This window comes from Melanerpes formicivorus, unplaced genomic scaffold (assembly GCF_026170545.1).
Source record: "Melanerpes formicivorus ecotype bairdi unplaced genomic scaffold, bMelFor1.0.p_v2 SCAF_5, whole genome shotgun sequence".
Lineage (NCBI taxonomy): Eukaryota > Metazoa > Chordata > Aves > Piciformes > Picidae > Melanerpes > Melanerpes formicivorus.
Genome location: NW_027142357.1, coordinates 17,300,594 through 17,326,155, shown reverse-complemented (window position 1 = coordinate 17,326,155; position 25,562 = coordinate 17,300,594). Strand labels below are relative to the sequence as shown.

The window sequence follows — 25,562 nt, the reverse complement described above, 5'->3', positions numbered from 1 at the left end:
GAATAGAATAGAATAGAATAGAATAGAATAGAATAGAATAGAATAGAATAGAATAGAATAGAATAGAATAGAATAGAATAGAATAGAATAGAATAGAATAGACCAGACCAGACCAGACCAGACCAGGTTGGAAAAACCCTTCGAGATCATCAAGTCCGCCTATCACCCAACTCCATTTTATCAACTAAACAATAATTAATGTTTGAAGAGATTCTCCCTGAAAGCCAGCCTGTTTTTTTTTCCCCTCCTTCCTGAGAATAATATGAATTAAAGGCTAGAAACCAGGAAGAAAAATACTTATTTAGGCTTACCAATTTAACAAATAGTTGGTCTTTGAAGAGATTTCTGACAGGAATTAAGGAACTGCATCTTTATATTAAACTATCACAAATTGTAAAATCTGTCAAAGACTGACAACTCCCTGCTTTTGGCAGCATTAAAAAAAAAAAAAAAAAAAAAAAACCCTTTCTCCCCTCCTTCCCCCCCCCATATTGAGCTCCTTACATCTTACCAGGTGTTTGCTTCAAGCTCAATCTTTTTTGAAAGCTTCAGGTGAAATGGCTCAAGTGTTTCGTGGGAAAATATACCACCTTGAGCAATTTTCAGGGCCTCCAAAGTCTAAGAAGAATTTTTCCAAAAACTGCTACCACAGTTGAAAGAGGTCTCTCCTGGTGTTGCATCAAAGCCATAGAAAGACAAGAAGGAATTCCTGGATTGGCGCAAAAAATGTAAGGACACGCACAAAAATAAGGGATTACAGGAGACTGAAAAGAAGAAGGGCTCTGTAGCCAGGTACTGTGAGAGGAAAGAGTCAGAGAAGAAATCAAAGACTAGTCACAGAGCAGAGGTCTGTGCTGGCCTTATTTGCGCTTTGCTGTGTGATTCCTGAACCTCTGCTTTCCTCATCTCTAAGTATCTGGGGAAAAAAAACACCAACTATTATTCTCTTTTATTCCATTTATAAAAGGTAACAGGCTGATTCCTCATGTAGTTTGGATGATTCTGCTATGATTTGGAAAACACAAACTATTTTATCCATAATAACTAAAAGTGAAATAGGAATGTTTCAAAGTGTTCAATGCAGGAATAGAAAGCAAACATAAAATGCTTTGACTATAAAAAGAGTATAAAATGTCCATAAAAAAAAAAAATTGTTGCCATTTCTTCAGGAACAAAAAAAACCAAACTCCAAAACCAAACAAAAAAAAAAATCCAACACAAAAAACACAACAAACCCCCCCAAACATACCCCACCACTCCCAACAAGAAAACCCTAAATGAAATATGATCTGCCCCACAAAACGCCTCTCCTTCTTATGTCAATTGCTTAGATTTCCTTCCTATGCTGTTAACTAGTGTAAAGTATAGTTCTTACAAAACTTCACCTGCTCACTGGAGCAGAAGGTTTCAGAGAGAGCACAGCAGAGCAAGTCACTTCCCTCCAAGCACTTCATGAAAGAGGAAATCAGAGCACATGGACTGATTGCTTAGATACAGGGGACCATAGATAAGAACTTGGCAGCATCCAGTTGGCTGCATCTGCAATTTGTTCCACTTGTGTGCAGTCCTGGGCTCCAGAGCATACTTTGGCATTGCAGCAGGGCATTAAGTGGCTGAATTCTGACCCTGTTAAGGAAAGAGAAAGCTCCTGACCTGTGGTGCTGTTAGAAATGCAGGAGAGGAAGTTGGCACACAGTGGCAAGTGAAGCTGGCAATATGAGTGCCTTGTGCTCTTATCTACAGACCTGCCCTTCTGCCTTAGCTGATTACTGGACACTTCAAATGAGAACTAGATAGGTGGCAAATAAAAATGAGAGGCATAATTGAAAATGCAGAAGAAGAAAAAGCAAATTAGTCTCTCACAGTAGTTGTCTTGGGGGAAGGCCAAGGATACTTTGTCCAGGCAGGGCTAATGCTGGAGAAGAGCCAGATTTCTAAGTTACTAGTCAGCTCCTCTTTTCCTTCCTCTACCCCACTCCAGCTGGCTCACTTTCACTGTCAGGCATAAAATACTTCTGGTTCACTTTAAAAGGGAACTGAGGTAACTAATATAAAGAATCAGCATAAACTTACTTGAAGACAAATAGATAATGAAGCAATAACTAGGTCACATTAACCCCTGTGTCCTCTAAATTATGAAGGTATGAATCAGGTATTTAGAAACCAATCATAGGCTAGTTAGGTGGAAAATATTTCACTACTGTTAAAGTTACAAGAGGTGCTATAATCTTTGATTACCCCTGAGGCCATAAACTCAGAAAGAAGCATATGATTACTTCGTACGATGAAAGAATCTGAGAAGTTGCTGATACTGCTTTTGTGGAGACTGACGGGTCACTGATTGTACCACTTCAACTAAATTTGAATCAGGTAGCACTGTTCTCACTTTGGGACAAGGCAGAAAGCATCAGAGTTTTGAGATTATTTTTTTTTAGGAGTATACATTCTTTATAAGGAGATATTTACATTAAAAGCACAATAGGGACCACAGTAATATTAGCTTTGATTTCCCTCTGACTTTATGCACTTGACTTTGAAGTGTTACAGATCTTTAAATGTAATCAATATGCAAGATGTTACATGTTAAGAAATCATTAGAGTCATTTTAGCATACTAAAAAAGATCTCAGCTTAAACAATGCCTGTTCATACAATTTCTGTTCCAAACTGGAAGTACCAATTTGGGAAGTTCCTATAATGCTGCCTCCCATTCTGCTATAAAGAGGAACTTTTCAAGTAATTCCAGCCAAGAATTTAATTCAAGCTATGCATTTCAGACAGAGGGTATGAGCAACTGATCAGGTGACCCATCTGGATGATGTGGGGAGGCCTGTGGATGTGGTCTACCTGGACTTCAGCAAGGCCTTTGATACCGTCCCCCACAGTAAATGCTGCCTAAGCTGTCAGCTCGAGGCTTGGACCACAACACTCTGTGCTGGGTTAGGAACTGACTGGAGGGCTGAGCCCAGAGTGTGGTGGTGAACGGTGCCACATCCAGCTGGCGGCCAGTCACCAGTGGCATCCCCCAGGGATCAGTGCTGGGCCCCATCCTCTTTAACATCTTCATTGATGATCTGGACGAGGGGATTGAGTCAGTCATCAGCAAATTTGCAGATGACACCAAGTTAGAGGGACCTCGACTGACTGGACAGATGGGTGGAGTCTAACAGGATGTCATTTAACAAGTCCAAGTGCCGGGTGCTGCACTTTGGCCACGGCAACCTCATGCAGAGCTACAGGCTGGGGTCAGAGTGGCTGGAGAGCTGCCAAACAGAGAGAGACCTGGGGGTGCTGATCGACAGCCACCTGAACATGAGCCAGCAGTGTGCCCAGGTGGCCAAGAGGGCCAATGGCAACCTGGCCTGCATTAAGAATAGTGTGGCCAGCAGGAGCAGAGAAGTCATTGTGCCCCTGTACTCTGCATTGGTTAGGCCACACCTTGAGTCCTGTGTCCAGTTCTGGGCCCCTCAGTTTAAGAAGGACATTGAGACACTTGAATGTGTCCAGAGATGGGCAACAAGGCTGGTGAGAGGCCTTGAGCACAAGCCCTATGAGGAGAGGCTGAGGGAGCTGGGGTTGCTTAGCCTGGAGAAGAGGAGGCTCAGGGGTGACCTCATTGCCCTCTACAACTACCTGAAGGGTGGTTGTAGCCAGGAGGGGGTTGGTCTCTTCTCCCAGGCAACCAGCACCAGAACAAGGGGACACAGTCTCAAGCTGCGCCAGGGGAAGTTCAGGCTTGAGGTGAGGAGAAAGTTCTTCACCGAGAGAGTCATTCGTCATTGGAATGGGCTGCCTGGGGAGGTGGTGGAGTCACCATCCCTGGAGGTGTTCAAGAGGAGATTGGACGTGGCACTTGGTGCCATGGTCTAGTCATGGGGTCTGTGGTGACAGGTTGGACTCGATGATCCTCGAGGTCTCTTTCAACCTTAGTGATACTGTGATCTGAGCAAGAGCTTTCAGAAGTTGATGCCAGGACAAATATGATATGATGCTGCAGTAATTATGAGATAGAGTTTGTCCTTCTGTGCAGCGGGGTCATGATCATGCCAGTTCTCTTCTGACAAAACTATTTGCTGGTGCTGTGAAAAGACCAAGGAAGAAGAGAGGACCTATTCTGCAATACCTCTTTGCTTGGAATCCTTCATTCTGCCCTTAGGAGATCCCTTTCTGGCTGATCTGTTGAAACAAAAAGGTATCCTTACTGAGAAACAAAGTCAAGTATCCAAGAAGTTAGTGCAATCACTCCCCACTTAATTTTTCCTCTATAATACACAAGTTATAAGGAAAAAGGACAAATTTAATTGGGGCACAAATTAAGTACTGTTCATACCTCCACAGCATTTTTAGAACTATAAATGTTTTTCAGAGAAACAGAAGACAGGCATTTTTAACTCACACAATTCTGTCAAGAAAATAGGATATACTTGGGGTAGGCATTTCTTTTTAAAAAATAAGGGTCTGCTCAGTGCTTCATTTGAATGTACCCCACATGGAGAGAAGCAAGTGATCAGAACACTTTCACAAATGAAATGGGAACGCTGATGTTTCATCTGGAGCATCACAGATGTTTTAAAAATTGAAGATGTCAGATTTAACTATATAAGAAAAGGCTTACCCTAGATTTTATATGTATTTCCATAAATAAGAGAAATTCTTTTGGAAACACTGTAGGTGGTGTTCCTTTAAACATGTTTGTAGTTCTTATTTTTCACCTTGGTTTTCCTGCTCTAGTAGTTACTGTAACAAGCTCCTATGCAGAAACTTTTTTTTTTTCCAGGCCACTGAATTTTATTTAGAAACCACCTCCTGGCAAGGTTGAGAAAAGATTTTCTACATCTGTCACTGAAAATGAACAGGTGCATCCAAAGTGGTTTTCTCTTGAGACCACATTTCTTTTCACTACCTTCACTGAACACATGCAAGCATGAAGAGCAGCCCTGGCACACACTGCTGGGTCCCCTTAGTCCTATTGAAAGGAAAGATTGAGCGCTGCACACTAGAGGTTTCACTGTCTGCAGTCCTTGACAATTCCACTTGTGAGTGAAGTACCTAGATTTCCTGAATGATCCATAAGGGAAATTATAGCTTTGTGGGGCAGGGTGGAGGGAAGGACAAAAACTCTTCCAATAGTCTGTTCCTGATCAAGATGAAAAACAAAGGCACTTTGGATGACATGTACCAGTCAACTGGATCTCGCTTCTATTCACTCAAACTTATCTTCTGGAAAAAAAGGCTTTTTGTAAACTTTTACATACTTCCCCCCACCACTACACAGTGAAAAAGAAAAAGAACCAAACACAGACGTACAACTTTACATTTGCAAAGGTTATGCTAAGTTAGAAAGAAAGCTGCTGTTCACTCTGCCTGTCAGGAGATAACCATGAACGATTTAGTTTTCCAATGAGCTTTACAGTCCATTGTAAAAGATTGTTAGGGAAAATCAATACCCGCAAGACAAATGGCAAAGTCTGTGAATCAGATATAGAGTAGTACTGAAGTGTTCCTCAAAAAACAGAGCCTGAACGTGGTGCTTGTGGTGCAGAGCAGCATGATTTTATATAACTATCATGAGTTCCAAGAGAGGAAGTAGACTGATCCTGCAATATGTGCTGATTACCCCAGTAATCTTTTTCAATAAAACCTGTAGAAATTTTGAGAGAAATGACAACTGTGAAGGACAAACAATTTGGGAATTAGACAACATTAGGAAGGTAACCCAGATAAATGTAAGGTAGTGTACATAGGCAAAAACAGTGTAAACACTCAAATTAATCTGTTTCTAAAAGCTACTGCAACTCAGAAATAATATTACCAGTAAACAAATAATGTTGGCTGACTCTACAACTACAGCATCCCTCAAGAAAAGGCTCTCTGAGTCTTATGCACAGTTCTTCGAAAAAGTTCACCTATAAAACCAGTGCAACTGGAAAGCAGATAAATCAGTAACAAATAACATTCCCGAATGTATCAGAAAGAGGTTGGAAAATTAATATGACTTGCTTGATGCCTACAAGGTGAGAATGACACTTTTTTTTTCCCTTAAAATTGTATTGAGGTTTAGTCTTACACTTTGACATGCCTGAAGTTTTAAGAATCTTTTTTAGCACACATGCACATTCATGTACCCTCCCAATCTATACACATGCACACCCCCATACCTTTTTCATAAACACATAATAATCACACATTTTGCAGTGAATTGGCATGATTTGTGGCTTATGCTGCAGCACAAGGCCTGTCAGCAAGATATATTTGCAAGTCATGAAAAAACCCCACAATTCTCTGGCTGTTTTAACTTCAAATAGAAGTGAATTTGTGAAAGGAAACTCTTGGCACCGGTTCAGCTGATCACTGTCTGGTGGTGACACTGCTTCCCATTTCACCTCCCCCACAACTCCAGTGACAAGTGTGATGCTGTACAGTTCAGGCAACGGTCACATAAGAAACAGATCATCCTCACTTACTTGGCAGAAGTGACCCAGAGCAGTTTCCTTCCTGTTGCTATTAGCTTACTGCTTGACTCATTCCATGCTGAATAACCTCTACACATGAAAATGTGAGTGGCAACATGTGAAAGATTGGTTTTGCTGTATCTAATGCATTTAATATAATTAAAGAAATGATAACATGTAATACCAAAAACGTATTTTGATAACATTCAGAATCACTTTATAAGCTGAACTACAGAAGCGGGTATTTTTGTTATTGCTGTCCCAATAAACATGGAGAACGACAGGAGCACTGAGCATTACTGTGACAACTTTTAAAAAAACAACAAAAACCCAAACAAAAAACACCAAGAGGCTTTAACACAAAAGTATCAGATTCACACTTTTCATGTTGCATGGTCATGCAATTTTAGACTTCATTGTTATTATACAGGATTAACAAAATTCTCCAGTTGCTTCACTGGCTGTTAATAGACTTAGCTTGATTTAGTGGAGGATCTAGGTCTGACCTGTTACACCTTTTTTTCCATTAGCTTTTGATTTTTCCTCTTTTATAGCACATGGAAATGCACAGGACCAGGCAAATGTTCAGAAATCATTCTATCGCTTGTCAAATCTCTATCATGGCTTTTTCTTTTTCTCCAGTCTGTGAACACCACCCTAACAGACCAAGTTAAAAACCCATCAACCTCATTCACAGTGAGAAGGCTGGGTACCACTCCAAGCCTTCCAAACAAGGGATCAGCAACCATCACAGCACAGTCCAAAAAGGCTCTCTAGATATGTGTCAGTGATGTATTGTTTTAAGGCAGCTTCAGTACCGGATGTGTAAAGCATACACTGGCTCAAAGCATACACTGCAACTAAATATGGAAACACTTTTACTTACTGTGTTAAAATTTGGGAAGAATCCAACAGCAGAGCTGCTGTCCATGGGGAAGGACATAAAGGGTTTGATATCCAGGGAAGGCTGCATCATCAAGGTAGGTGTGCGCACAAGGGTGGGAAGTGTAGTAGTGCCTGCCAAGAGCAAACAAAACCAGGAATTCATAGTATTCTCCTTTTTACATCACACACAGTATAGCTGACAGCTGCCAAGAAAAAAATAATACAGGGAGGTAATAAAGTGGCTCTGCACGAATTGATATCATTAAAAGAAATCCATTTCCACATGTTACAGATGAGGCAGAGCACTTCCCTATGGCCATGGACACTCAGATGCTGAAAAGGAGACATATGGTATGTAAATCACATTGGCAGGTAGAATAAATCGTTTCTAAAGACGAAAAGATTCTTCTGTGCCAAAAAGGCCAGGATGGGCACCATGAAATTCAGATATTTTGCAGTTCACGTAGTACAGCCAACACATACAAGCTAAAATTCTGAGGTTTGTTTCCAAAGAGTGAGCTCCATGGTTTTTTCCCCTCTTCTGACCTGACAGTATCTATCAGGTGCTTCAAAACCACCCTTTCACCTAACATTAAAAAAAAATGCCTCCTGTTTTACAGTACAAGGCATATGTTAGAAAACAGCCAATAATTAAATAATCAGCAAGCACATAAACAAACACAACTCTACATGCAATGCAAAGTAGCATTTTCTTAATTGGAGCCCAGACCTTTTTCTCCAGGCAAAAGCCTTCCAGAAATCTACATGCTGAAATACTTTCTGTAGACATCTGAGAATCACTCCCCAACAAGACCCCAAATGGGAGGACACAAATGTCCAAATATGCCACTTTAACTAGCTATCTACCCTATCCACATAATAGTATGCCTGGTAGATAGCTTCCAGCTATGCCTGTGGGAGTATTCTTTTTCATTAAATCATACAAAACTGGTTTAAAATAAAATTGCCCTCACTGAATTATGAAAAAAAAAAATAAAAATTCTCTGTTTCTCCTTCCTGGGTTTAGCAAATAATTCAACACTGAATGGAGCAAGCACTGGAACACGTTTCCCACAAGTCTAAAGGAGATTGAGTCACTCTGCCTCTCCTATCTCTGCCAGAATTTCCCCATAATTACCTTCTCCCACTCACTGGTGGCCAGCACATCAGGCAGGAGCTTAACAGTCCTCTCAGGAGTTTCTCTAGTCTCAAGCACAGCTGACACAATACCTCAGCTTTTACACATAGAAGTCATCTGAGCTTTTAAAACCAGTCAGGAATAAGGGCGGGGGGAGGGGAGGGGGTGGGGAGGAGGGGGGAGGGAGGAAGGAATGGGGCAAAAAAAAAAAGGGAATGTAAACAGGTAATTTTCCCTCTCTTCTCCCATCAAATCAAATCATTCACATCTACTTGCAAGATCCCAGGCAATTCACATGGGCTGCCTGAGCACCAGTCTTCCATTAAGGGATCTCCCTTTCTCCCTGCAAAGGACAGACAAAATTAAAAGCAGAGCAGAAATTTTCTCCCTTTTAATCTAATCATCCTGCCTCCAATTTTGAACCCATCTTACAGTATCCAAGAGGAAAGCTGAGCTCTTATGCCAGATGGGGCTGCACGAATTTTTTGAGATGACCAAACACTTATAACTAGCCCTGAGCTCACATTTTGTAGATTCTGGAGAGACAGTCATTTTGATCATAGCTGCAGCACAGCAAACGTTGTATTATGGTCTAGCAGATGAATAGCAGGCTATGATCTATTCTCTGTTTCTCTACAGGAAAAGTGTGATGATTACACAAAACCAGGTCATTGACAAATACAGAGGGAGAACTGCTTGAACACTATCCCAGCTGAGCTGCACAACTGGAAAAGAAAAATATGCTTTTGTAAAAGTAAGGTTTGTTTCTCATAAGCCCATGAAACTCATGGACAGTTGCACTTAATTAACTGTAAGTAAGCTTATACAAATGGAATCACAAAAGTCAAAAAGTTAAAGGCTAACCTGTCTATAGATTCTTTCTCAAAAAAATCAATAGGAAAACAGTGTATCAGAGGATTTATCCAAAGAAAATATTTTCAACTGAAAAAAAAAAAAAAGGGTGATTATTTCTTCTACAAGTGTAGATATACATAATTTAGATTTCAGAGTTGTATTCAAACATCAGCTATCTTCTATTCAATCGCTTAAAGCCCAGAGTGCCATCATCAATCTAACTTTGGCAAGTTGTTCTTTGAAGTCCTTACGCAATTAAAGATCCATGAAGTTAAAAAAGAGTTGTCCTCTCTTCACATACACATACTTCAGTGAAAACTATGTTTGCATATTTTAACTACATTTTCAAGAAAATTTGTAACAGAGTAGAGTTAAACTGTGACTGACATTTACAATCAGACTTAAACTAGGTTTCTGTCTTTAACATGGTATAGAAAGTATTCTGCATAAAAGTTTTAAAAAAATAAAACCCCCAGCATCCTCCTGCAAACAATGCAATCATCTTTGTACTCCTTGGCTGAGTACAGATCACTTCATGCAACAAAGACATTGGTAAGTGGCCACCAGTCTTGCAGCCCATGGTGTTTTGGCTGCCAGAGTAATATATAACCAGTAGACTACAATATATTTGGAGTCCATACAGAACAGAAAACATGCACACCTACCAGACTAATAAGAGGAGACATTAACAAGTTTTTCAGTTTATTACTTCTACTATTGCCAAATACCAGTGACCCTGTTTGACTGAAGCTTGATTTTCAGATTCACCTTTGAAATCCTCTGGAAGAATGATCTAATAAAAGATGACTGAAACTACAGGTAGAAGAATTTCAGGACAAAATCATCAAATCAAACAGAACAGAACACAATTTTACACTGGCATTGCTTCAAAAGGTCAAACAGATCCTCATCACCACTCCATCAAATCTGTATGCAGAACTGAACTAAGCAGGAATATGGGCGCAAGAAAGATGTAGCTGACAAGCTTCATTATCTTCATAAATTTAACAGATGCTTACCATTTAATTAACATTTTACTGACAACTTACCATGTCAAACATAGATTGTTTAAAATTACATGTAAATATTTTGCATAAATATAACTGATTTTTCTTGTAAATGCACTTGCTCATTTCAGCTTCATGATTTTAAAACAACACATTACCTTCAAAGCTTCAATTTCGACTCCTACAGCAAGTGTTACCTATGTACTGAAGATGCAAGCAGCAGATAAACTTTGCCAAAAGGCACAGATGTTCACTGGCCCTTTCTACCCTCCTCTAAAAGGAGGAAAATAGGTTTTCATCTCAGTAGATGATCCAAAATGTGTAAATTTGTCAAAAGTTTTACTTCCTTCTACATATATTGATCTTAAAAAAGAGTCCCTATGTAACAGGACCTGTTCCTCTTTAGCCATGTACACATGGCTTCATACAGATTGCAATGCACCAGAACACTGATGTTTTTGAAAAGATATGAAAGGTTGCAATCTTTACTCAAATTTGATCACCCTCTAACAACAAGAAGATGACACCTAATTAATAGATTGAGTAGTGAAAATGGGGGGGTTTGGGGGTGCAATTAGGAGGTCTTGTATTGGACACTCCTGCTGCAACATGGGGACTCAAATAGGCTCTGCCAACAACTCGAAAATACCCTTCTGTGGCTTCACATAAACTGTAGAAGACAAGATTGGCAATATCTCAACTTTGGCAGAGACAATCACAGAAAACCTTGGCCATGGTTAACATTCACTACTTGTATATGAGCACTATCCACTTCAGTCAAATCTAAGCACACAAATTATCCTCCTGAAGAATTATTTGTGAAAGTATTATTACTATGATTTTCTCCTTAAATGTTCTTTATTACTGAAAAACACACACAAAAGGTGTTATGTCTGCACATTAATTCCTCTGCTTTGGGTCAATAATAGACCACCACATGAAAACCTCAAATCCATCACAAAACTTACCTAAAATACATTTTGTAAGCAATTTTGGCATACTTAAAGAAAGTAATTACTTTTCAGACTTGAAAGCATGCTCTTCATTATAGAGAGCTACAGAGAAATCTAAAGCCATACTCAAGTCTTTCTCCTTTTTCTGTTACCTGAAGATGTTAGTGCAATGTTTTAATCCTACAGTTCAAGAATGCAATCCACAGCCAGCACTGATTGGGCCACACCTTGAGTAGTGTGGCCAGTTCTGGGCCCCTCAACTTAAGAAGGATATTGAGACACTTGAATGGGTCCAGAGAAGGACAACAAGGCTTGTGAGAGGTCTTGAGCACAAGCCCTATGAGGAGAGGCTGAGGGAGCTGGGGTTGTTTAGCCTGGAGAAAAGGAAGCTCAGGGGAGACCTTACTGCTCTCTACAACTACCTGAAGGGAGGTTGTAGACAGGTGGGGGTTGGACTCTTTTCCCAGGCAACCAGCAACAGAACAAGAGGACACAGTCTCAAGCTGCACCAGGGGAAGTTTAGGCTTGAGGTAAGGAGAAAGTTCTTCACAGAAAGAGTTATTGGCCATTGGAACAAGCTGCCCAGGGAGGTGGTGGAGTCAATGTCCCTAGAGGTGTTAAAAAAAGGATTGGATGTGGCACTTGACGCCATGGTTTAGTTAGTTGTGAGATGTTGGGTGATAGGTTGGACTTGATTATCACTGAGGTCTTTTCCAACCTTATTGATTCTATGATTCTATGAAGTGCAGTGGAAGAGTAACCAAAGTGAAATCAGGACTGAATAAAAACATGCAGCTGACAAATTTCTGCAAACTGAACGATCTATATCCACCTTATATTGCACGTGGTTGCCTTTGTTTTAACTTGTGCCATGGACAACATTTGGTAAAACTTCAAAGAGACTTTAAGTTGTTCACACCCACCACTAAAGATGCACTGCTATGAGGAAACTTTATTTTCCACACCTATGCTGAGTAGTCTCATCTGGCCAATATAACTGATAGGATGGGATATTTCTGAGCTTTCTCGTCCTTTAACATTTTCAGTGCAGTGTTTTTCAGACACTGCTTAAACCAACAGTATCCCTTCAAAAATGGATGACAAGTTATCCCTTTCCCTTTGCCCATGTTGGCTGAATTTTAGCCTTTGACCACACTGCACCGCCACTCTGCTTTACATCTTACACTGTCATCTTCATTTATAGCATTTTCCTTCAGAGCTCCAGAAGAGATAAAATGAAGCAGGATATATATAAAATAGCCCCCTGGAGAGATTCCGAGATAATTCAGCATGTATTCATCTGTAAGATTTTTCCAGGACCCTACTTTTTCAGTAGTTTATTATTTTGACAGTGGAAGCTTTCAACATATTCAGAAATATTTACTTCAGCATGCAGCTCAAAAAGTAGTTTTATAAACAGGTTAGAGCCAGAGGTAGTACCTAGGCTTTCATACTGAATAAAAATCTGTTCATCTCTATTGCCTATGCCTTGTAAAAAACATTTAAAAAAAAACCCAAACAACAAACTCATCACCAACAGAAAAACTCAACTTGCACAAGGCTTTCCTATACCTGCTTAATTTGCAGCTTTATGGGAAGACTGATAGAATGAAATTATGTTAATGAAAACTCCCATCTAACCACAGAAATGCACAACCACCAAAAAAAAAAAACCAAATAGCAGCTTTCTTCCCTTGTCTCTGATGCCTCCATTGCCCTAGATCTGCCTTTCCCCATAAATGACAGGTAAAAGAAATCAGTCAATTGCAACAACATTTTGTAGTTCAGGTATTTATAAGATATTACCCCCTGAGATATTTCCTAATACTTGATATAAATATTAGTCTCTTTTTCCTTCTATGATCAGTTTACATGGTTCAGAAACGTACTACTTTTGTTAAGTTACAACTATACATGGGTATTATCGCTAAGATAAACAATAATTGCTAAAAACAAGTTAAGGGCAAGTCAAATAATTCTGAGTTACTGAACAACAGCTGGTATATCAAAATGCTTAAGGAAAAACCTATTGTAGAAGTAGTCCATTAATAATATTCATAGAGGCAAATCCTAAAACATTCTCTTCTCAAATAAACAGTAATGTGAATAAATACAGCATTTTAGTAGATTTTTTTTCCCCAGGATTCACTCAGCAGAACAAGCATTGCTTCCCTATAATATGGTAGTATGATAAATGAGTCTTAAGATACCCATAGGGATTATAGTCTGTCAAAAGTAAAGTAGTCAAGGAGAAATAAGACCATTACTTCAACAGATTTTTCCCAAATGGCAAATTAACATGATCCTAAGAGATCTCTCACTATCTGGGCATCTTATTTTTAAAATAACTTGAAGCAGAAGCCTCACATATATGAGACATGGCACAGTCCCCAGCTGAACTGTGGGAACAATAGGAAACACGTTAAGAACTTCTCTGCCCCCAGGGTACCATACAAACTCAAGCACTAATGAATGAGGATGCAGGTCCTTCGGGAGCTGATATGATTATCTTCAGAGTTACTGATACACATGCATCTTTAAACACTTGGAGAGTACCCTGAATTCGTATCTCTTAAACGTTATTCAGGTATCAATGGAGCACTTAGACCTTTCATCAACTTATTAGTGGATTTAAAATGCACAAATCATACACATCCACCCACATTTGGCAACTAAAATTGGGTAAGTACTCAAAAAGGGTTTGCCCTTTTTTTTTTCCCCTCCTCAGAAGCCAAAGGAATGGAAACAAGAACTGGTGCAGAGCTTATGGATACTCAATGGCAGTAAGTAAGAACCACTCTGCACAGCACATGACAAGAGTTAAGAAAGCACCTGTTCACATCGAGCCTTCCACAGGAACACATGGAGAACATATGATATATCAAATAATTTGCACTCCATTCTGAGTCTTTTTTGCAGCAAATGTTTCAGCAACCCCAGAGACCTGATGCAACTTCAGTGCAACATACAAATTTTGTCAATATTGAACACTTAAGGTCTTCATGCTGAGGAATGATTTATCTGAAAAACACGCCAAACTATGAAAATAACTCTCTCCCTACAAAGTAAAGCATGATTTCCTGTATGCTGGAACATTAAGTTAGTATGTCCATTACTATCCATCTTGAAATAAGTGTTCTATGAAGGTGTGCTAACAGAAATACGTATTACAGAATACAGAATTAACCAGCTTGGAAAAGATCTTCGAGACCATCGAGCCCAACCTATCACCCAACACTATCTAATCAACTGAACCATGGCACTAAGTTCCTCATCCAGTCTCTTTTTAAACACTTCCAGTAACGACGACTCCACCACCTCCCTGGGCAGCCCATTCCAATGGCAAATCCCTCTTTCTGTGAAGAATTTCTTCCTGACATCCAGCCTAAACCTCCCCTGGTGCAACTTGAGACTGTGTCCTCTTGTTCTGTCACAGGTAGTCTGGGAGAAGAGACCAACTCCCACTTTCAGGTAGTTGTAGACAGCAATAAGGTCTCCCCTGAGCCTCCTCCAGCCTAAGCAACCCCAGCTCCCTCAGCCGTCCCTCATAGGGTTTGTGCTTCAAACCCCTCACCAGCTTTGTTGCCCTTCTCTGGATGCATTCTAGCAACTCAACATCTTTCTTAAATTGAGGAGCCCAGAACTGGACACAGTATTCAAGGTGTGGCCTAACAAGTGCTGAGTACAGGGGCATAATTGTTTTGTATAATATCAGATCACAGAATCACAGAATTGTCAGGGTTGAAAGGGACCTCAAAGATAACCAGTTCCAACGCCCCTGTCATGGGCACCTCACACTAGGTCAGGTTTCTCAGAACCCCATCCAGCCTTGTCTTAAAAACTTCCAGGGATAAGGCTTCCACCACCTCCAGTGTCCCACCACCCTCATGTGAAGTTACCATGAAATGAGGTATGTCTACATTTAAAGCACATGTAGGATTCCACCAAGAGGTCAATACCAAAAATTAATTGAAATTTAGTGCTGCTGAAACAAATGGAAGCTCCAGCATTTAATCAGTCTCAAAAAAAACAAAACAAAAAAAAAGGTCAATCATTACTTATTTAGCTAGTATTAATTATATATTGCTCATTTATTATCATGAATAAAGCTGCATATTGCATGTATTTCACATAAGAATACTAAAAATAATAACATAAATGTACTTATACTTGCATATAAGCAGATTTTTGTTAGATCAGACCATTCCTCATTGAAGCACTAGGGCTGACTCAAAACCTTAGGGGTGAATTGGAACTACTTCAGCTTCCCCGGATTGTTAATATTCTTCCATTTAATTATTTTCCTACTACTGGAGAGAGTCCTACTAGGGCTATGAGGATGATTAAGCAAACAGAACATCTCTCTTAAAAGAAAAGGCTGAGAGAACTGGGGCTATTTAGCCTGTAGAAGCCAAGGCTGAGAGGGGATCTGATCAGTATTTATAAATACATTATGGGTGGGTATCAAGAATAAAGTGCAAGTCTCTTTTCATTAGTGTCCAATGATAGGATGAGGGGCAATGGATGCAAATTGGAACACAGGCAGTTCAGCCTCAACATGAGGAAAAACTTCTTTACTGGGAGGGTGATGGTGGACTGGAATAAGCTACCCAGAGAGCCTGCGGAGTCTCCATCTAAAGACTTTCAAAGCATGCTGAGCTGAGATGATATGCTGTGAGCCTATCCTAGGTGATCCAGCTTTGGGAGGTAGGCTGGACTCTACGATCTCCAGAGGTCCCTTCCAACCCCTATCATTCTGTGATTTTCCATCTCCAATGTCTTCTGATTGAAGGTTGTTCATTAAAAAAAATAAAAATAATAAAATGGTGGACTACAGATCATAAACATTTTGCACATACTTGATATGAAGGCAACCATGGAAAAGTTCATATTGAAAAAACTCTATTATAATAATACTAATATTTAAAAGAATTGTGCACCACATTTAGTATATCAAAGTCATGGAGAACAAACAATGCTGTTTACCTGGTGACAGGCAGGGTAGAGGCATAACAATAGGAAACCATAATGTCAGTATTTTCGAGACAAATATAACAAAATATTAACCAAGAAAAAATCTCATTCTCCTTGCAGCTGTACACTATTTCTAATAGTTTGCAATAACAGCAGGAATCCCCATAGGTTTGGTATATAAGATACTATAACAGATGGAGCAGGAAGAGAAGTCCAAGAATCAGAACTGGAACAGATTATCTTGCATTCTCTTTAAATAATTGTGTTACAATTGTCTAATCATAACATTTGGAACCATCCCGTCCCTCTCTGGCTTTCAGAACGTGACCCACATTCCTGTCCTCTTTCTCCTTTAGCCACCACTCTTATATTCTTACAGCTGAGGAAGGACTTGCACAGCTGCACAAGATACAACCAAAATTTTACAGCAATTGTGCTACACTCTCCCACACATTTTCAGCAGGATTTATATTCCCAAGGAAAGTGAATTCCAGAATGCCTATACTAGTTTTAAAGCATGTTTGTTAGCACTGGCTCCTTGTCAAGTATAAGTAATTAAATAAATAATGGAACATCCTTCACTATATTTAGAAGAAACATGCTGGCTGCAGTACAACTGCAATTTGCTACTGTCTATAGATAGTATGGAAGTATTTGTCATTAGCTTCTCAAAAGAGCTAATTGTGTAGACTTCTAAAGCAACCGAGACAATTTGTTTGACTGGAAAGCAGTGGCATGTTACGGCTTAAAACCATCAAGCTCAGTAAGTTGGATTTATTCTAATCAAACAGTGACAACAATTAGTAAATGCAATGCTCCTGCCTGAATTAAAGTCAGCTTTCCAGTCTCTCCCAATTTTCTTTCCTCGGAAGCTCCTGGCTTGCTCAAAGCTCTCCCTCTGGTATCCTCTTCCTCAGTGAGCAGCTCTGCCCTTGCCTGTTTTTATCTGCTTTTAGGAAACACTGCTTTGGAGTTGTTTTTACTTTGAAGTTTTCAAAGTATGACGGAAAAAAAAATAAGAAGAAAAATAGTTGTCTTTTTCAGCTGTCTATTCTCTTGCCATCTGCACTGACTGAGTTCTTTCTGAATTCCTTAGGATCCTTTTTCTGTTGAGAAACCAGCTCCCCTCAACCCCTGCCTTTTCCAGACTCCCAATCCAGAAGTGCAGTGAGAGACAGCATTTGTTTGCCTTTCTGCTGCTACCTTTAACTAAAACATGACATCACCACATGCCAACTGAAGGCATAGTCTTGACCAGAGCACGGTGCAACTTCTATGCCAGTCACTGGAGTTTTCCATGCAGTCTCCATCCTTAGGTGCTGGGCATTGATCCTATGATTGTCCCAGGATGAATCACACCACTTCCTTCCCTCTTTGTTCAGGACTTTGATTTAACACCATGTTTCATTACAAATTGAAGCTTTCCTACTTAGGAACAGAAGAAGAAAAGAAAAAACAAAACAAAACAAATACAAACAAAACACACAAAAAAACCTCAACCCAATTTACACTACCTTAAAAGTTTCATAATTTGGGGAATGGGATTTGGCCACAGTTATCTTTTTGGAGAATCTGTTGTCACTTCACCTCCCATATGACCTGACATGTGCCAAAATCCAATTCTTATCCTGAATTCTGTCACTACTGAGTTCACCATCTAACCCCCAGTGAGCCTCAACACACACTTTCAGTAGGTACTGAGTTGCCATCCACTAAAGCCAAACAAGTCTATCACTGAGAATGCTGCTGGGTCACTGTCTCATTATTAGTTGGTCAAAACCATTATGCCTTAACTTTAAATTTGGGGAATTTGAATCTTCTAGTTGGCTTCCTGCTCCTTACTCCACTTCAACAGTCTGACACACCACCTTAGCAAGACTATGCACAAAGGTAATAGGGGTCTAGACCCATATGCATCCTCTCAGATGTGTCTAACCGTTTAACTACAGTAAGGAATTTCCGACTCTCTTAGAAATCATCATAGCTCAGAGAATTTCCTGCCTCATTTGCTTCCACCACATATTATGCCATCACCTCTAGAATTGCCCTAGCTACCTGAGTTGCTTCTGGTTTTCTTTGCATAAGTTCTTCTATTGGTATTGCTCCCTAAAAATCCTTTAGATAAAAGGTTGCAATAACAGCTAATCTAGGTTGCTGAAAGTGGCACATTGAAACTACCTGCAATGGATTCCAAGATCTCTGCTGAATGAAATTGAGTTTTTCTTTCAACAACAATTTTCCTTTTTTCACAACTTGCAAAAAGAAGTTTGAACACCCAGTCCACTTCCATTCTATCCAAAAGGTCACAATTTCAGTCATTAGCTCCTTAGGTGCAACCACCTTCATAGCTAGGTACATGCTTTTAGAAGAACCACCATCTTGATGTTGAGAAGAAACAATGAGACTGGTAGATTTAAAAACCATCAGATAGTCTATATTCCACGTCGAATTTAACTGCTCTGCCACAACACAGAGCACAAAGCATACAAGCATCCATTCAGAAGTGGTCAAACATGCAAAGATAGTGGGCAAATTTCCCACACGTGCAGTTTAAGTTCAAGTGATATAATCCTTTTTCTATGATTGGTTTAGTGAAGAATTTCCTAGATAGCTTAGAAGTAGTTAAAAACAAACAAACAAACAAAAACCCACCCAAAGAAACAAAAATAATAAACCCCAACCAAACCAACAAAAAAAAAAAAAAAAAGATGAAAAAAGCCTATTTCATAATTTCCTAGTTAATATGACAGAAGGTAAAGCTCCTCCTTCCCAAACTTCTCTAATTCTTCCTTGTGCTCTATCTGCTGCCTCTAACTAAAGCAACAAGAACATCTTCATAGGATTTCCTGGAGGAATTAAAATTTCTCCTGATCAGATGCCATACTGCATCTCCTTTTTGGAGCCCCCACTCATAAACACTACAGCAAGGGACAAGCCAGAGCTTTGTTTCTCAGTCTTTAGAAGTTATCAGTGCACCCTGCTGTACTGTACCTGGAAACACAAAAAGCAGAGACCTTACCCCAAGGAAGAAAAGAGCCAATCTGAGCACTGCTTATCAGTGTCTTACAGTATTCAGAAACTGTAGAGGGTTTGGCTATGACCACACAACCACAAATCATTTTAGCAAAGCAAAAGCACAATAAAACACAGACTAAATAGCTCTATAGAGGCTTCCCGCTGTTAATCAATACCATGATGCTTACCTTTGTCCCCAAGGTTACAAATCCACCTCCTCTGCAGCATTTAAACATAGACACAGCGTAAGACTCAGAAACAATCCATTCATTTCAAAATGGTGCTTTTGTGATGTTGGGTGCTACAAGACAAGGGGCAGCCAGCAAGCCTGAACAAATCTGAGCTGTTGTAATTGTTTGCTTGGTTTTAATTACCCTTGAGAAGAATGTTTGCAACTTGACTCCAGAGGCTGGGTGGCCTGTTATTGACATCACCTGATCAAATATAACCTAAAAGCGTAGTAAACTCCATTTTGGCGGCATTTTCCCTGGTACTCTTTTTAGAATTAAACTTGCAGGGATTACTAACTAGCCGATTGCTATAGAACTGCATATTAAATATCTTCTAGAAAGAAAAAAAAAAAAAAATATGTGTCTGCTTGAATTTTTTTATAAATTCATAAAAGGAGACCTTGGAGCACAGGATTACAGACAGTGTTGGGTCATGACACTCATAAGATCAAAGTCCACAAATCCTGGCTCTCCTGAACATTGCTTTACATACTCTCAAAATCAGGACTGATGAATAAGTAAGAATTTGAAAATTAATAAAACTGTAAGATATGCTATGTACCCTCTATTACATATGGAGGAATGAAGGCAAGAGATTTCAAATTAACAGATCTGCTAGCACAGCTCACCACACTCATGAACTTATTGAACATTAATTAAACACTGGTATCTGACTAGAAACCTTATTCTGCTTTTGGATGCAACAGTGCACTAGCCCTGCCAAGGCTGGACCATAAAGACTTTTTTGATGCTGTTAACGCTTTCAAAGACTGCATGACATGAACTTGAGTAACCTTATCCTCAGCTACACTGAGAGAAATCAAAAGAAAAAAGCAGTATATAACAGAATGTTGCTGTTAAAATTAAACTGAGATTGGACCAAACTAGATAATTTTGTAACAAAACATCAAACTGACTTTTAATAGGGCTTCAGCTAGCATAAACCTTTCAAAAAAAGAGGCCTCTCTCATTTAAAGAGACTAATTAATATCACTTTACTATGATTTAATACATTAAATAAATCTAATTAAAGATTAGATCAAATTAATCAAATGCTACACTGAAAACAAAGATAAATAAATAGAAGGTGAGAGTGGATGTAAGAAAAGCATGAAAGCATTTTAATGAAACATGCCAGGCAGCCATCATCTACTTTACATGACCACTCTGGGATCAGGCTGGGAAGCTTCCCCACTCCTGGCTTCCTTACAGTCTCCTTGAGCCAACTCAGGGAGTCAGACCAATTGGAAACAAACTGGCAACAAATCAACAAAAGAGAAATTTGCTTTCAACCAGACCAGTGAGCTGGTGGAACTGAATGCCAAGTCATGAAACAGTACTGATATGAGGGCAGCTGATGCTTGTCAATCTCATCAAGGCTCCCCAGAACTAGACCTCATCTTTCTGGCAGTGTAACAGAAAGATTTCATTCCTGTCCACTATGTTTCTGGTTGTATCTCCCAGGATGGTATCTCTTAGTTGATAACATGGCAGTGCTAACTTGTGTGCAGCTTGTGATACACAGCAATACTTCCCCACAGTCTCGAGCACTGAATCCTGTTTATGTGCAGCAGTGGTTATCACTCAGCTCCCATTTTCCTTCTGGCATAATTAATATGTCCCTTTATTCAAACAAATATAATATATTGGTTCTAAACTCAGTCTGATCTGTACTCTCTTTTTAAAATAGTGTGACCCTGTAAGGAAATCCTAGTGCCGTGGGACTTCGTCTTCTCTTCACAAGTGTTAAGAGCTGGTATTTCTTCCCATGCAAGTATCCTTTCATCACATTAGTCAGTGTTTTAAAGATTCTAGGTTCACTGAGACAATCTGACTTGTTCTTACAGCTCCTTATCACTTATACTGACAACTGTCACCTTAACACAATCAATCTTTCTAATGAAAAATCATGCAAAATTGGTACCGTGCAACCCAAAATTTTGGCTTCCTCTGACATTCACAGGATACCAACTCACCTTTTCCTTTGGCATTCTGAAGGTATTGTAAGTGCACTTACAGAAAGACTTCTTAGAGTTTGATGCATATTTCAGTTCCATTTTATTTATTAATTTTGTCCTACACTTTCAAGTTGTTTTTGTTTTCTTGGTCATCCTTAGTAATTCAATCTACTTTCCAGTTCTTGTGCTTGAGTCCATAAACAGTCTATAGTTGAGCCAAATTACCTTTGCTATCTTTCCTTTACCACAGGATAATTTGTCATCATGTTCTTGTTAGAGGCTCTTAAAGAGAAAACTTCCAAATCCTTGCAGTATGCTTGGTAAGAGAAATATCCTGATAAGGACATCTTAAAATCCAATCAACTCAATCTTTTTTAAATTTACTTCATCTACTGCTTGTTTGGTGTACTACAAGGTAGTAGCATTTTGCTGCATATCTTAAAAATCAGGCAAGATGGCTATTCTGTTACTATTTCTCATAAGGAGGAACTTCCTCTCACTTTTAATAAATACCTTTTGTCCTGTCTTAAAAATTAGTATGTCACTCTGATTTTAAATGCAATAATCAATACTTTATATTTAGTATCCTAAATGCCTATCATTCTGCACCCTAGGTCCTGCTTTCTATGCTTAAACTCCCAATCACTGGGCTTCAAATTAACATTTAAACATTTTTCGTAATTCTCTTGAGTGCCATGCACACTTAACCTCACTTCATACTCAGCAATTGATAAGACTGATTGAAAAGCAATATGTGTTGTTTACAGAAAACATAAAGTTTAAAATGTGGGTTTGTATCTCTAAGCTTTTCAAAACTTAACAGTGAGAGATAGAACTGCACAATTTAAAGAAATTCAGTTCTATTTATACCAGGTGGGAGGAACTGACAAAAGGCACTAAGAAAGGAAAACACTGTTATTACAAAGCCAAGTCTCCCTCCCTCTCAGAGCTAGTCACTGCAACAGGGAGATTGAAAACCCTGAAATACAACCCAGATTTGGAGAGAGAGAATTATTCATGTAAGTTTGAAGCCACAGATTAAGGCATTTTATTATAAGAGAATACTTTTAGAGACAGAGAAGTCTTAAGAAGACTGTATCTATAATATACACCCAAGTTTCCTTTTAAATTGCCTGTATTTGCAAAACTGAGGGATGCAAGACTGGAAGTACAATGTGTGATATACAAAACTCCAGCAAATGGTCCCAAACTTGCTTGTGCTACACTGGTGAAAATCTGTCATCATACCTTTTCAGACCACAGAATCACTAGGCTTAGCAGCAGTACAAGTGTGAAATCTGGTCAATTAACTTCAGCAGGAGGAGCTCTGTATAGAAACAACAGCTGCCAGGTCAGACACTACGGCTGGCCGTTTCTCAATGCAAAGCAATAGCAAGAGGAGGTACCATGGTATTTGTTAGCACAGCTTCAGATCATTGATACTTTATAAACAGAAACTGCTACATGCTCCTTCTTGTATAATAGTTCTGTACTGCTGCACAGAGAAACCCCGTGAAGAAAGATGTGTATGAACACCAAAAGGAAAGAGGCAATCAATTACGACATTACACAGATAGTATTTGCAGTGGTAGAACCACAGTGAACAAATTATGCAGAATGACTTGCAGTCCGGAGGCAGGATCAAGCTTAACCACTCCTCTACTATCATATATTCTAGACTACACACTGCAGTTCTCACTCCTTTTCTGTGCAAATGTCCTGACATGACCTTGCATAAATAGTCACTACAGTAGCACATGACATTTGTCAAAATAAGTTTTCAAAGATGGAGATAAAAGATTGGCTCCTTAGTGAAGATCAAGGCTTATATGTTCCTATGGATGGTCATGGTTTCACAGTCACACATGCATTCCCCAGTGGGTTTCAAATACGCTGTATATTTCTGCAATAGATGGAACCTTTCAGAGCTAAACTATGCTCCAGAATATGCTGACTGCCATATAACCTAAGGACTCTTACCAAGTCCCTAATCCAGGAGCCGAAGCTCCTTAAGCTGGTAATTAAGTAGGCAGGTCTGAATTTGTGTTTTATAATTCAGTCACCTAGAGAAGGAGCCCACATCTTTAACATCTTCCTCCACCTCCACTGGTGGTTAACTATGCCCTTGGAATTTCCATGTCATTTTTTCAGAATTTTTAAAACTGCTATGGAAGGGAGAAGAAAAGGAAAAAGAGGGAGAAAGGGGTGGGGGGAAAAGGAGGGAGAAAGGGGAGGAGGAAAGAAGGGGCGAGGCGGGGGGAAAGGAGGGAGAAAGGGGGAAAGCCAGAGTCACTCCAGTCTTCAAAAAGGGTTAGGAGTACACCTAAGCCATGAACAGCCAGTTTCTCCAGGAGGATGCTCTAGGAAACAATGTCAAATGCTTTACTGAAGTCTAGGTAAACATCCACAGCCTTTCCTTCATCCAGTAAGAAGGTTACCTTGGCTTGGAAGGAGATCAGGTTCATCAGCAGGACCTGCTCTTCATGAACCCATGCTGACTGGACCTGATCACATGGTTGTCCTGTATAGTATATGCCTACCAGAAAAGAAGATCAGTAAACTGAAATTACATTAACTCACTCCTTGATCAGGAAGAGGCATGATGGCTTTAGCTGCTTCCAAAGAGGGGAGGTGTGGGGTGTGTGGGAATCCTTAGGTTTTTGTTTTTTTAAAGTGTAGTCAGAGTCAAGAATAGCAGAAGAAAGAATTAATGCACTATTAATCCGCTTGCTGGTAGCAAAATGTTCACATTAGAGATAAAAATATACGTAAAATATTCTAAATTCACCACTTCCAAATGTGATATGTATTAAGGTCTGGGTTTTTTTAATATGTGATCCACTTCAGCACAAGTCTTGCAAAGAGATTTTCTCTCACAATTTTCTGCCAACACAGAAATTTAGACTTCTAAACATCTTTTTCTCAGGGCATGAACATCAAACATCTCCTTCTAAACACTTCTGAAAGTTACACAAAAAAGAGTCATGCAAAGTGAAATTTAATCTTCAGATGTCTTTTCTGTTATACAAGAACAGAAATGAATGGCATATCCTCTAAACACTTTATGGAATGCACATTTCTAATAGACTACCATGACTGATACCTTAATTAAAAAAAAAAAAAAACAAACAACAAAACAAACAAAAAAAATCCCAAGAATAAAACAAGAAGATAGGTTTGTCTTTAGACAACACTGAAGCCAGAACAGAGAAGAGCCATAAACATTTCCTTCTTCCCAGATCTAACAACATTGTTTGCAACAATGAACTCTAAAAGATACATCATTCTACAACAAAAAAATGGAATAAATTTCCAACATTGACTAAGAAGTAGTCATCTTACCTGCAGAACACTAGGTATCCATGCAGAAGAATAGGAAAAAAAAATAGACTTAAGATGGGAATTAGGAAAAAAAAATAAAACCACAAGAGCAGATAGATTCCAGTGTAGTAAAATTTAGAAAACTTCAACTGTTTTTGAGATTGGAAACCTCTCTACCTAGATTAACAGAGGTTTGGTCAAGATGAGACTTTCCTAGTATTTTTATTTATGTATGTGTATATCTAAACAAAAGAGCAGGGAAAAACTGTAAATCAATCTAAGACCACCTGGTCTTTATATGTTGGGCTAGATATAGATTATAGATTGATAAATCAATCCATCAGATAGCACTGCTGAGTTAAAATAAGAGTTAGAAAAAGACCTATAGAAAATAAAAGTACCTGGGCATTCTGTCTGAAAGGTTTTATTAAAGATGACCCTTGTCATGCAGTGAAAAGAAAAAAGAAGCATAACAAGTAAGAACATTTTATGTTTCCAAATAATATTTGAGTTGGAAGAATGAGAGTTTAACCTGCCAGAGTAGCAATTAAACTGAAGGTGAAAAAAGCTCAGCTCCCTCTTCTGCATAAAACCATCATGCATGAAGCCCAATAAGCTGGCTATAGCACGAGGAACAAAGCTGAAAGTATCGGTGTATCCCTTAGATGAAGCAAGGACATCAGTCTCTATTTGATAAATCTTGTTGTGTTGAGCAGCAGATACCTTTTAACTTGAAAACAACTTACAAATTGAAAAGAGACTGAGGAAAAGCGAT

The 25,562-nt window shown here is 39.2% G+C and overlaps 1 protein-coding gene across 9 annotated transcripts in view; it reads right to left on the bottom strand.

Annotated features, from left to right (window-relative positions):
• The window catches only part of ZNF385B (zinc finger protein 385B), a 176,698-nt gene that overhangs the window by 54,335 nt on the left and 96,801 nt on the right, over positions 1-25,562 (bottom strand). For 6 of the 9 annotated variants that reach the window (XM_068138445.1, XM_068138447.1, XM_068138443.1 and 3 more), the window contains one exon: positions 7,338-7,468. The exons of 1 other annotated variant lie outside the window; for it this stretch is intronic. In XM_068138445.1, coding sequence (XP_067994546.1) covers positions 7,338-7,468 — 131 coding nt within the window. Of the gene's footprint in view, positions 1-7,337; positions 7,469-19,466; positions 19,498-25,562 lie in introns of all 9 variants that reach the window. 2 more of the 9 variants (XM_068138448.1, XM_068138450.1) reach the window with 1 other exon arrangement.